The sequence below is a fragment of the Muntiacus reevesi genome, chromosome 1, assembly GCF_963930625.1.
Source record: "Muntiacus reevesi chromosome 1, mMunRee1.1, whole genome shotgun sequence".
Taxonomy (NCBI): domain Eukaryota; kingdom Metazoa; phylum Chordata; class Mammalia; order Artiodactyla; family Cervidae; genus Muntiacus; species Muntiacus reevesi.
Window position 1 is genome coordinate 218,508,128 of NC_089249.1, and position 12,774 is coordinate 218,520,901.

Genomic DNA, 12,774 nt, shown 5'->3' on the forward strand with positions numbered 1-12,774 from the left:
CAAAGTTATGTGCTGTCACCAAAGGTAACTACATGAAACTCTCCAAAGGCATGGGAGAGAGCTTTAAGGATGCTGGGGCCCCTGGCTCTCTTGTTTCAGTAGCCATCTTTGCTGGAACACCTGGTTCTGCCTCTATAAATTTGGTGAGTGCACATCTGGTTAGACTTTTGGCTTCTCGAGCAGATGATTAAAGGAAATTGCTAGTGAAGTTTTCAGATCGTGACTCCAGAATATCATCTTGAGATTAGGCAAGCCATTTTAGAAAAATATGAGTGGCAACAAAGGGAGTCCAAGATAAAATTTGATCCAGCCACTCAGCAACCCCACACCCCACTCCCCCTATCTGCAGCTTGACAACTTAAAGTGTGCTGAAGATGCAAACTGTAGGTGTGATTCCCATATGAGTTTACACACTTTTCCATCCAAATCTTCTTCCTTAAAAATACTCAGGGAAAACACTTAAAAATACATAGAAATCTCGTTTTGAATTAACCTTAGATGGACTGGAAGCAGGCTCCCATCTCTTCTGAGCACACAGACACCTTCAAAGGGGATGCAGCTTGATCTGGATAGGATCATTTTACCCCAGCTATTAAATCTGCACTTTTTCTGACCTGCGACATTTTCAGGGCAGGTATCCTGGCCCCTTTATATTTTGACAAGATGTAGCAAGACCTGTATATAATAGGCTAGTGTAGACACAACTGTACCAAAAAAAATTTTGTTTTTTTTAGTGAGTGATGGAAAATGGCAATCCCCTGCCATTTACTTACATGCTAAGAGTACAGTCCTTTGACTTGTGAGGATTACCAACCCTGCCTGTAATATTGAGGTAGAAATTGTTAGGCAGTTAGTGTAGGAACTCTGAGATCTCAGCCTATTTCAATAAACATCCCACTCCATTAACCTAAGATTATATCCTTTGTCCCAAATTCCTGGCTCTCAGAGGAATGTGTTCTGGGTCTGATAAATTATCAGCACTCAGATCCAGAAAAGGGGAGTGTTCTCTTCTGTTCCACATGCCTGAGGGAAAAACAACTGGTGATCATTAATCTTTATACATCTGGTCCATTGTAAAATGGCTGGAGGTCATAAAAAAGGGCCACATTGGCAACTAAATGTCTAAGACAACTTAAAACCTGAGGATCAAAAGATAACTAAGGAATGCTAAAATAAAAACTGTGACCTTTAAGTTGATTGGTTAAAAATGACATATGCTAAGGGTAAGAGCCAACCAGAGACATATAGATTAATACTAGTAAGAATATAAACTACTAAAGATAACGCTTTCAGGGGACACTTCACCCCCTCTCAATGTCTATGCTGAGAGTTTTCTACTTGTCTTCTCTCTGAAATAAATTCTGTCGGCTTGCTACCTTGAGTGTTTGCGAAGTTCTTTCTTTAGCTCTGAGAACAAGAACTTGGATTCCCATTTCAATATTCTTGGCTATAGCCTAGATACACAAGGGAAGCCTGGCCCTTCCCACTTATATATGAATCTGGTCCTCCATTTCATCTGCATTTTTTATGGGGAATTGATAACACTGCAATGTACCTTGGTGATTATATGCACATTAATCATGGTACCTTGGTTGTTGACTATGGTTTAGAGGATAAAATTCCCAGTCTGTATGGAATGGTCAAAGTACGTTTGGATGGAACCCAGGACTTTGTACCTGATGAACTTATGACCCTTAATAACCAGCCAGCAGATGCTGGATGCCTTAGATGTGGGGCGAGGCAGCAGGGGAGCCTGGTCATCCAAAATTCATCCCCATGCTCATTTCCTGGCCAAGATGTCTTACACATGCTACCTAATCTGTAGACTTGTTTGCACTGGAGCACTGGTGGGCATTGACTATTACTTATAAAACAGCATCAACTTCTGTTGCTAACAGAAAAAACACCTGGGCTTGTTTGATGGAACGGGGTGTGTGTGTGTGGGAGGGCAGAGATGACATAAATATCATCAAATTCCCTGCATTACACTGCAAGCAGAAGTGTTTGTGCCTGATCAAAATTCTGCTTTTGGTAGAGGACAGAAACTATCTCATGGGAGAAAAGCAACCAGGACCAATCTCCAAGTCTAAGATTGGTACAGACTTGTGCCTTCTCTTCCACTTGTATCAACAGTTTGTTGTTTAAAAAAGATGAGCAACTTGAGAGTTTCGAGGTAAGTTTTATTTGGGGACAAAATGAGGACTGCAGCCTGGGGGACAGCACCTCAGATAGCTCTGAGACTGCTCCAAAGAGGCAGTGGGGGAAGGGCAATACATAAGATTTTAGAGAAACGGGAGTTCAGGTTGTATGAAAATGGCTAAGGTTGGATGAAACAGCTAACAGCTATGGTGTGATCAGGAGTGTATCCTAATCCTGTCCCTGGTTACTGGGATTTCCCTAGTGGTCCAGTGGCTAAGATTCCGTGGCCCAGGTTTGATCCCACATGCCACAATTAAGAGTTTACATGTTGTAACTAAAGATCCTGCATGCCACAAAGATCCCACATGCCACAACTAAGACCTGGTGCAGTCAAATATATATATATATGTAGACAAAACATTAAAAAAAAAAAAAGGCCATTTCTTCCTCTCTTCTAAAAAAGAGAGGTGATCAGATCAGGTGACCACAACTATCTGAGGCCTAAAAGTTTTATAAGGTGATGCCTGACATCCAGAAGGGCTATTTTCAGCCTCTTCCCACTTCTTTTCTAAAAATTTAATGTATTTCGCTGTGCTGGGTTTTTCTTGCTTCGTATAGGCTTTCCCTAGTTGTGGCAAGCAGGAGCTGCTCTCTAGTTGTGGTGGCTTCTCCTACTGTGGAACATGGGCTCCAGGGCACAGGCTTAGTTGCTCTGTGGCACGTGGGATCTTCGCAGATCAGAGATTGAACCCAAGACTCCTGCACTGGCAGGCGAACTGTTTACTACTGAGACACCAGGGAAGCCCTCAAGTTCTCTTTGTCAGGCCAACTGACTATCTCTCTCAGCTGTGCTACTCATACTCTTTTAACTAAAATGAAAAGTCAAACACGAATATTAATTCAGTAAGTCAAATTTTTATTTTGCACCTGTGAATTTATGGGAACAATGCCAAGGAATCAGAGGAAGAGGGAGGACAGATGCTTTTTGGATGTGGGGTCTCTGAACATCCATGGGAAGGTACACACACAGCTCATCTGTCTGCCCAGCCACCCAGGAAGGGAGGGTAGGAAGGATGAAGTGGGTCAGTTCTATCTTCTGGAGAAGCTTTTTCCAGAACCCAGTGGTTCCTCTGCATGGGAAGAACCTGGGATTTGAGTTGCACCACCCATAGGGGCTTCTGAATCCAGGGGGAAGGTGAACTTCTGATTAGCTAGGTACCTTGGTCAGGTTTGCATCAGTGAATTAGATACTCCCTCACAATATTTGGTGGGTACTGATCAGATGCATAGCCTCCCCATAGGTTTCAATTCTGTTACATCCCCTTTTGTCTTACTTATGATCTGATGTTACAGATAAAATATACTAAACAGAACAGTTTTCTTCTTTTATACAAATATCTAAAGTGGGTGAGTTCATAACTTCCTCCCTTAATGGAATTGTTGGGCAAGAGTGCATAGGTGGGTAGGGCAAATGTTCACAGAATCTGGCCTCTATTTGAAATTTTCTCCTCTCTTGTCCTTCAAGATACATGTTTTCCTCTTTTCTGGCAAGGTCAACCCAAGAAGTAAACTATTTAGAAAACAAAGAGCCCCAATAGTTTATTTTTTGTTCAGGGTATAACCAAATTATTTTATTGTATTTACTGTTCCTGGGTATATAGATGCATCTATACAGGCACAGTAATCATAACTATAAACTGTAACTATTTCATTGGGTTTGTTATCTCTTGATGTAATAATGGAGTGACAAAGAGCAAAGGGTCTTGCATTCATTTGCCCGGCCTTACTGTCTGGTAATGGGACCTGACATATAAATATAAAACACAGGCCTGGTGGCCGGCTTTCTGACTCAGCCACCAATACACCACAGCTTCCATGCTTTTTCATCACTGAGCTGAGCCAATCTGACCAGTCTTTCAGGATCAAGACAATGGTTTTCATTGCTTGAGGCTTTACTACCAGTGTCACTCCCAGTCCAGAACCCCAGGCGATGAACTTTAAAGGATATCCTGCAGAGGATCACCCACCCTGGGAACAGAAGCTTGAATCCGAGTTCTGCTTCCACTGGAACGCAGAGTAAGCTAAATCAACTTTGCACTAATTCATCTAAGAATGAGAAATATCAGCAGAACCTCAGGATTATCTAGTGTTGTGGGTTAAATTGTCTTTCCATCCCCCCAATTCATACTGAAGTCCTAACCCCAGTACCTCAAAATGTGACCTTATTTGGAAATAGGGTCATTGCAGATATAATTAAGATGAGAACAGTCTGGAATCAATAGGGCAGGCCCTACTCCATATGACTGCTATCTTTATAAAAAGGGGAAATTTGGAGACAGACACATACACAGGAACACCATGTAAAGACGAGGAGGAGATGGGGTGATGCTTCGACAAGACAAAGAACATCAACAATTGTCAGCAATCACTGAAGCTAAAGGAGAGGCAAGGAACAGATCCTTCCTTTACAAGAATCCAACCTTGCTGACACCTTAATCTTGGATTCCAGGTCTCCAGAACTGAGATGATGAATTTCTGTCGTTCTGAGCCACCCAGCTTTTGGTAATTTGTTACAGCAGCCTTAAGGAATTAATACAACTGGCACATGAAGTTTATATATATATATATATAGAATGACTTCCTCAAAGGTTCTGTTTCTCCTGCTCAGCTCATCCAGACAAAAGAACTTCTCATTCATGGGACCTGAGCTCTCCTTTACAGGACCTGAGCTCTCCTTTCCTAGACATGATACAATGGGGAAGGGAAAGTTAAGCGCCTTTCAAATGATGATGCTGTCACTTCTATCCCATAGCCAAGTATACCAAGGACCTTCAGGGTACAAAGAAAGGACACTTTCTTTGTAGTGTGTGACAACAAACAAATTAAAATGTGGGCTTAATGTGGGTTTTGCCTTGAATGAGCTCACAATTCCCAATAACCAGTCACCACCATAAAAGAAAGAGTTCCCTTTTGGCAAGCTATAGTCTCCCACAAAGGCTTCTGAGCCTGGAAGGGCCATCTGACAATTCTGAGGTGTTCTCATAGACCAGATGGTGCCTGGGACACAGATTTCTGATGACGGGACATGGCTTGGTGTGCTTGGCCCTGCTGCCCTTGTGCCAAGAGGTCCAGCCCCACCTTCCTCCTAACCCATCACCCCACCTGCAGCTTCATGCTGTCAGGTAGGGAGAAATTACCTCCAGACCTCAGGATGGGGTCTGGATAGGAATTCAGATGGGGCAGGAAGGGAGTGTACTGCAAGTTGGCAAGGGACAGACCCCTCAAAGGTTCCCTGTGGTAGGGGGCACCCTAGTCCCTCCACCATGTGGGAAGCCCTGAACAGGGTTCTCTTAAACCCAAAACATGGGCAAGTCAAAGCTGGTGCTGACACACTCTCCTGGAGCAAATACTTCACTGGCCACTATCTCGTTTCTACCTGAGAGTTAAAGGTCAGGAGGACGTGATCTCTGTCCTGGGGAGGAGTCTGAAACTGGGCAGTGCCAAGCACAAGTGGGATACACTCCACCCACGCTGGAGCTGCACGCAAAAAATGTGTGCTAAGCCCCCGGCTCAGTAAGAGTTCAGAGCCTGCTTGGACCGGCGCTTCATGTGTAGGCGCTGGTGGCGGAGGAGGTCAGAGTTCTGGGAAAAGCTTTTGACGCAGTACCTGCACTGAAAGGGCCGGGACTTGTCCATGTGAATGTTACTGCGGTGCCGGGCCAGGTGCTCAGGCCGCTGGAACACCTTCCCGCAATCACAGCACTGGCAGCGCAGCTTGGCCTTGCCCTTTGTCAGCGGGTCGTCAGAATCCCCACCCGTGGTCCCTGACGCCTCCTGTTCTCTCTTCTTCACTAACTCGAGTCCGTCTGGTTGCAAGTGTATCCGCCTGTGTGAGAGCAGGTGGGAGTTGAGGCGGAAGCTCTTCCCACAAGCACCGCACCTAAACGGTTTCTGGACCTCGTGGGTCTCCAGGTGCCCATCTAGGTCCTCGCTATCGCTGAACAGCTCCCCACACACCGAGCACTCATGTGGCTTCTCCTGCTCCCTGCGGCTCCGCAGGTGTCGGATGAAGTTGACCCGCCAGCGGAAAATTTTGCCACAGTTAGGGCACACATAGGACTTTTTAGAGGAGGTCTGCACCTCACCCGCTGCCTCAATGCCGCTCCGGTGGGAGGTGGGGAGGCTGTGCTGCTTCTCCGTGGGGCTCCGCGGCTCGTCTGTGCAGTAGGGGCCGAGCTGGGAATCCTCATCTCCAGAGCTGGACAGCACAATCTCGATCGTCACCTCCTCATCCAGGCTGTTCTCAGGGAATGGTGCATCACCTCCCACTACCAAAAAGCAATGAGGTGGTCAGTGGTGCTACCCAGGCCACACCCGAGCTCCTGCAAATCCTACCCAAGGAGGTTCTGTGTGGGTCCAGAAACCCACATTTTTGTAAGGAATCTTCCCCTGCAGGTATCTCTGTGGTATGTCTTATGAGAAGGAATCCCTTGGCACAGGCCACACTGCTAACCCATTCTGCATACCTTTTTCTACCTTTTTCTCCTAAATCCCCAGACCCAGTCCTTTTATTCATTTCTTTTCTAGCCACTGAGACCCCTCCAAGCTCTAAGACGCTGTATCTATCTGTGTAAGCCTTGACCATTTACACATCACTTAACTCTGCCTTTCTTAATAGGACAAGGGAAAAATTGTCAGGGTGCATTAAAAGCCTTGAGACAGAGAAGGGTCCTGTATTCTATAAACAGTGACTGGAAGCTGCCAGCTACTATATGCTAGGCACTTAAATTCCCCAGGGGCTGTACAAGACTTCTGACATGCACAAGCCCATTTGATCCTGGACACAAGCCAACGATGTACTACTTGCCATTATAGACATATAGGCAAACTCAGGTCACTGCTTAAGGGCTCAGGGCTAGTGATATTGAGCCCTGCTGTGATGGCAGGGCTGTTCAAAGGCCCCAGATTATCCAAGGTCATCGCTCCCTCTCAGTATCATATCAGAGGCCAACCAACAGCCACTAGTGGTAATGCATAAAGATGCACTGGACTTTATAAACTAACTGAAGCTGACTCAGTGGGTCTTGAGTCTGTGATGCTGGAAAGACGCGCTGTGGGAGGAGCTGGGTGGGCAGCGGGGACCCTGCTATGAGGTCCTTGCCTGCAGCCCAGAGCCCATCGCACAGCTCTCCTTACAGCTGCTTCCTTATTTTTATGAAATGGGGGGCTCAGGTCTAAAACAGGGGTGGCGGATAGTGGTGCCAGGTCCTTTGATACAATAATAGGAATATGGTTATTCTGGACTTAATTGCTGGAAGGAGGAGAGTTACGGCAACTTAGGGAAGTGAGGGCAGGTGAAACTGGACAGAATAGCAGGAAGACCCAATACCATAGCAAGCGGGAGACACTGGGCAGTGGCAGAGTCTATGCGGGTATTTACCCATACATCAGACCACAAGTGTGAGGGGACTGGGTCCCACGTGAGATGGGGGAGTAGGAAGGAAAGACATGAAGATTTAGAAAATTTTCAGTCTATCTATCCTGCAAAAAATGAGAAAGTATGTTCTGGAGAGAATACCAAGCGTGTGGCAGGACAACCACAGATCCTATTGATCATCTAAGAAGCCAAGAGTGGAGATGAGATAATCCAGGAATGGTCTGTAGAGGACCCTCTTGTCTGATGGCCTGGACCCTTGTAAATTTCATAGGAGGTCAACAGTTTTTCTGAGACTATCCATCTTGGAATAAAAAGGAAAGAAGATGGACTAAAGGAAGGCCTTCAGACAGTCCATGGGGTCAAAGAGTTGGATTAGACTGAGCGACTAACACTATTACCTCTATCAAACTTCTAGAACAAACTAATAGAGCTATCTGGATGCAAACATGGATTATCCTTGAAAGAAAAGGAAGACAGCCCCAAAGGCAGTTCAGAGGTTGACAGAACTGCCACTGCATCCACAGGCTCACAGGGTGGACATAGCACTGAGCCAAAGATGAATCTCAAACCCTAAAATCTAATGGAATTTGCCCTGTTAGGATTCACACTTTCTTGGGAACCATCAGTCTTTCTTCTTTTTGGAATGAGAGTGTCTACTCTATGCCTGTCTCACCATTTCATTTTGGAAGCACTGAACTTGATGTCTGGATTTACAAATTCACAGTTGGAAGTGACAATACCCTGAATCTCACTCAATTTTGATTTAGATGATATTTAGATTAAATTATGGACTTAGAGTTGATGCTGGAATAGAGTAAGGGATGTTGGATTAGAATGGATGTATTTTGCATATGAGAAGTATGAATTATGGGAGAATAGAGGGTAAAGGGTAACAAGAGGTATCGATTATGGGGGAACAGAGGGTGAAGTCTTAACCCCCAGTAATCAAGAATGTGACTATATTTGGAGATAAGATCTTTCAAGAGATAATATGCAAGAGACCTCTTGGAAGAAGAGATTAGGACATAGACATGCAGAGAGATGACCATGAGAAGACACAGGGAGAAGACAGCTGTCTGCAAGCCAAGAAGAGAGGCTGCAGGAGAAACCTCTCTACTGAAAACTTGATCTCAATCTTCTAAGCCTCCACAATGTTGAGAAAATCAATTTCTGTTGTTTGAGCCTCCCAGTCTGTGGTACTTTATTATATCATTCCTAGGAGACTAATATAGTACATATGGGATTCATGCATGTGTGCTAAGTCGCTTCAGTTGTGTCTAACTCTTTGCAACACTGTGGACTGTAGCCCACAGGCTCCTCTGTCCACGTGATTTTTCAGGCAAGAATACTGGAGTGGGTTGCCATGTCCTCCTTTAGGGGATCTTCTAAACCCAGGAATTGAACCTGCGTGCCTTAGGTCTCCTGTATTGGCAGATGGTTTCCTTATCACTAGTGCCACCTGGGAAGCCCACATATGGGAAGACAGCCCCCTGAAATCAGATGAAGTGACTAAAAATGGATGCATAGTTTCTAAAAAGGGGGAAATAATTCAACAATAATGTTGCTGTGTGCCATTAATACAACAGTGTAAAGAATTTCTAGTAGATAAGACTTACAGAGGTGTGTCCGTAACACTGCAGAGAAACAGTAACACTAGGGATGTCTCAGCTCAGCACTGAGATAAATATGGGTGATTCGGGGAAGGTGCAGGGCAAGAGAGAAGCTAAACTGACTCTTAGGATAACATTAGCGAAAACAGGGAAAAGTTATTAGCTGTAAGTGCTTTTACCTGTATTATATCAATCTTCAACAATAACCCCATAAGGTAGAGTTGACTATTATCTTTATCTTACAGGAGAAAAATGTAAAACAGAGATAAAATAGCCCAAGGTTCAGGGGAACTGCGCTTAACTGGGGGTGTGGGTAGGGGTGTGAACCTAAGACTACGACCATGCTCTTCCAAGGCCAGGGAACAAAGTCTGCTTTGTACTTTTAAGAGCAAAAAGCTCATAACCAGGTTGATGGCTAACTCCTCAAGAAGGGGAAGCTGTGGCCTGGGAATAGATCATTTCCTGTCAGGTGGAGGTGCTAAGGAGAGAAGCAGGAGGCTAGGAAGCTATATGTAAAAAAAAAATAAGTAAATGAAGACATCATATCCTTATAATGTTAGGATCAGGGGGCTTTCTTAAGCAAGAGACACAAAAAAGAGATGAATAACTGTATTTACATATTTAAATGTTTTTTTAAAAGAACATTTATGTGCAGACTTCCCTGGTAGTCCAGTGGTTAAGAATCCGCCTGCTAATGTGGGGGACAAGGTTTGACCCCTTCTCCAGGAAGATCCCACATGTTGTCACAGGGTAACTAATCCCATGCGCCACAACTACTGAAGCCTGAGTGCCTAGAGCCCATGCTCCACAACAAGAAAGGTCACCGCCATGAGAAGCCCATGCACCACAGTGATGAGAAGTCCCTGCTCACTGTAACTAGAGAAAGCTGGCAAGCAGCAACAAAGACCCAGTGCAATCAAAAATAAATAATTTTTAAAAATTATGTGCTAAAAGACACATAAAGAAAGTTAAAAAGTAGTAAGAATTATGTACAAATAATTAGGACAAGGTTTCCCCAATGGCTCTGCAGTAAAGTATCCACCTGCAATGCAGGAGACACAGGAGATGCAGGATAGATTCTGGGTTGGGACAGTCCCCTCAAGAAGGGCATGACAACCCACACTAGTATTCTTGCCTGGAGAATCCCATGGGCAGAGGAGCCTGGCGAGCTATAGTCCATGGTGTTGCAAAGACTCGGACACAACTGAAGTGATTGAGCACGCAATGCACGGAAAGGACAAGCAGCTATGGAATAAAGAGCCTGGTGTCTCTTAATCACATGGGTTCAGATCCTCAGTCTGATACTATGGGCCAAGGATTTGTGTCCTTCCAAAATTTTTATGTTGAAGCACTAATTCCCAATGTGATGGTTTGTGAAGTGGGGTCTTTGGAAGGTTATTAGGTTTATATGAGATCTTGAAGGTGGGACTTTTGTGATGGGATTAGTACTTTTATAGGAAGAGGAGACAAGAGTTCTGTGTAGCAAGGAAAGGTCACGTGAGCACATGAGGGAGAAGGAAGCCAACTACAAGCCAGGAAGAGGCCTCACCACACACTGAATCTGCTGCTGACCTGATCTCACACTTCTCAACCTCCAGCACTTGAGAAATAAATTTATACTGTTTAACAGAACGTATCTCTTTGCTATTCTGATCTAGTAGCCTGTGCTGACTAAGATGATATCTACCTCAGAAGGTACATAAAGATACATGAATATAATCACGTAAAGACCTTATACTGCTGCAGTGCTTGGGACATAAAGACACAGAGCTTATCAAATGTGAAGGGGGAAGGGCAAAAATGAAGAAAAAAGAAAAGGACCAAAAAGTATTCACTAGGCAATTCACAGAAAAAACACAATAAACAAGAAAAGATATTCAGTCTCAGTGATAGCATTATAATGTGCTGGTGGGACTGACACAAATGGAACTGGTTGGAAGGGTCCTTTGTGAGCGTGGATGTGGCTATGCAGACCCTTCACCTGCTGTGAGAAGGTGTGGGAAGAACTACCAAAATAAAAATGGTGCCTATTCTCTGCAATTTATCATCTCTCACTGATCTTAGATAGATAGCAACCCTTAGCTTCTTGTCATTTCAAAATAGATTCAGTATCAGAGCTCAGCAATGGGAGAGTGAAAACTCCCCTGTGGTAATAAAAATCCATATTCTGTAAGTATGCTGCCAGGGCTGAGACCTCCTGTGAGCAGGCAGAAGCAGAGAGGATTCAAACTTCATATTGAGAATCAAGCTGAACTAGGAATGAGCCACACAGGGACGATCACCCTTGGCATGCAGAAGCAGGCTCCTCAGAAAACCAGGGCATCAAAGCTTGTGGGGAGGGAGGACTCTCAACCTAGATCTGCTGTAGATTTACAAAAACAGAAAATCCCTTTAGTCTACACAGGATAGGGGGTGAATACAAATGACTGTGAACTCTGCATGATACTAGGTGGAAATACCAGAATATCATGCAAATCTTGCCTCCGAAAGGTATCAAATTGTGCATGAGTTACTGTACTTGCAAAAAACCCTCTGTGACACAGTGGATTTAAGTAAGGACTAGAGACTCAGAGTCTAAATGGTGCTGGGCACACTCTCCAGTGGTCCTCCTTTTAGCATTCTGCTAACCTGTTCTTTAATTGCAACACTGTCCAGGGACTCTGGTCTTATATGCACAGAAAAGAAATACACAGACCATGTGTCCAAAAGCACTCTGTCAGCACCCTGCCTCAACCAACCCACAAGAGAAAGGCGTGGAGGGGAGGGCCTCAGACTGGGAGTCAGCTGGAAAAGATCCTAGAAAAACAAACCTAGGGCAAGCAGCCTCAGTAACTCTCAGGAACTGTCAGCAGAAATTTCAGAAAGCTCAATTCCTAAACCTACACCACCCCCACCACCACCAGCACAGATGTATATACATACACAACACATATGCATGCACATAACCACACACGCACAATTTCACACACACAACACAGCAGACATTATATAAACATGTATGTACCACATACACAAATGCCCACAGTCAGGCTCACATGTATACAACACATGCCATATACCCTACACATGTACACATTCACACACAATACACCAAACATACTACATACATATACACCATACATCCTACTACCACATTCATGCACACACATACACAGATACACATGTACACATCATACCCGCATGCTACATCCACACACATACTACACACATATATACACACTCAAGCCACTCATCACACACAGGGGCACCCACCCCCACACCCTACTAAGAATTCCTTTACCTGGGCAGGAGCTTTGAGGGAGCACTGTCTGCTGGCTTGTCTGGAACTCTGGCACCTGCAGCTCATCCCGCTTTCTTCTTTCTTCTACCTGGAATGGCTGGAGACTTGGAAAGTCTTTCCAGAGAAGAAAATGAAAAATTTATTTTCCCTGCTGCAGCAGCACTACCTAAAAGAGACATCTTAAGAGACACCAGGCTGTGATGCGAGAGCAGGCCTGGGCTCCCCCTCAGGGTGGTCACTCAGTAAACTAATGTCTGATGAGCAAACAAACCTGCAGGCAAAATGGGCCAGCACCATGAACATGGGTT

General features: G+C 44.7%; 1 protein-coding gene across 4 annotated transcripts in view; it reads right to left on the reverse strand.

Moving 5' to 3' along the window:
* Positions 1-3,034: 3,034 nt before the first annotated feature.
* Positions 3,035-12,774, reverse strand: part of ZNF496 (zinc finger protein 496) — a 45,674-nt gene continuing 35,934 nt past the window's right edge. For 3 of the 4 annotated variants that reach the window (XM_065918350.1, XM_065918351.1, XM_065918349.1), the window contains exons 9-10: positions 12,467-12,580; positions 3,035-6,467 (exon numbers count right to left, since the gene is read on the reverse strand). In XM_065918350.1, coding sequence (XP_065774422.1) covers positions 5,710-6,467; positions 12,467-12,580 — 872 coding nt within the window. In that variant the 3' untranslated portion in view covers positions 3,035-5,709. The remainder of the gene's footprint in view (positions 6,468-12,466; positions 12,581-12,774) is intronic. The other variant, XM_065918353.1, reaches the window with a different exon arrangement.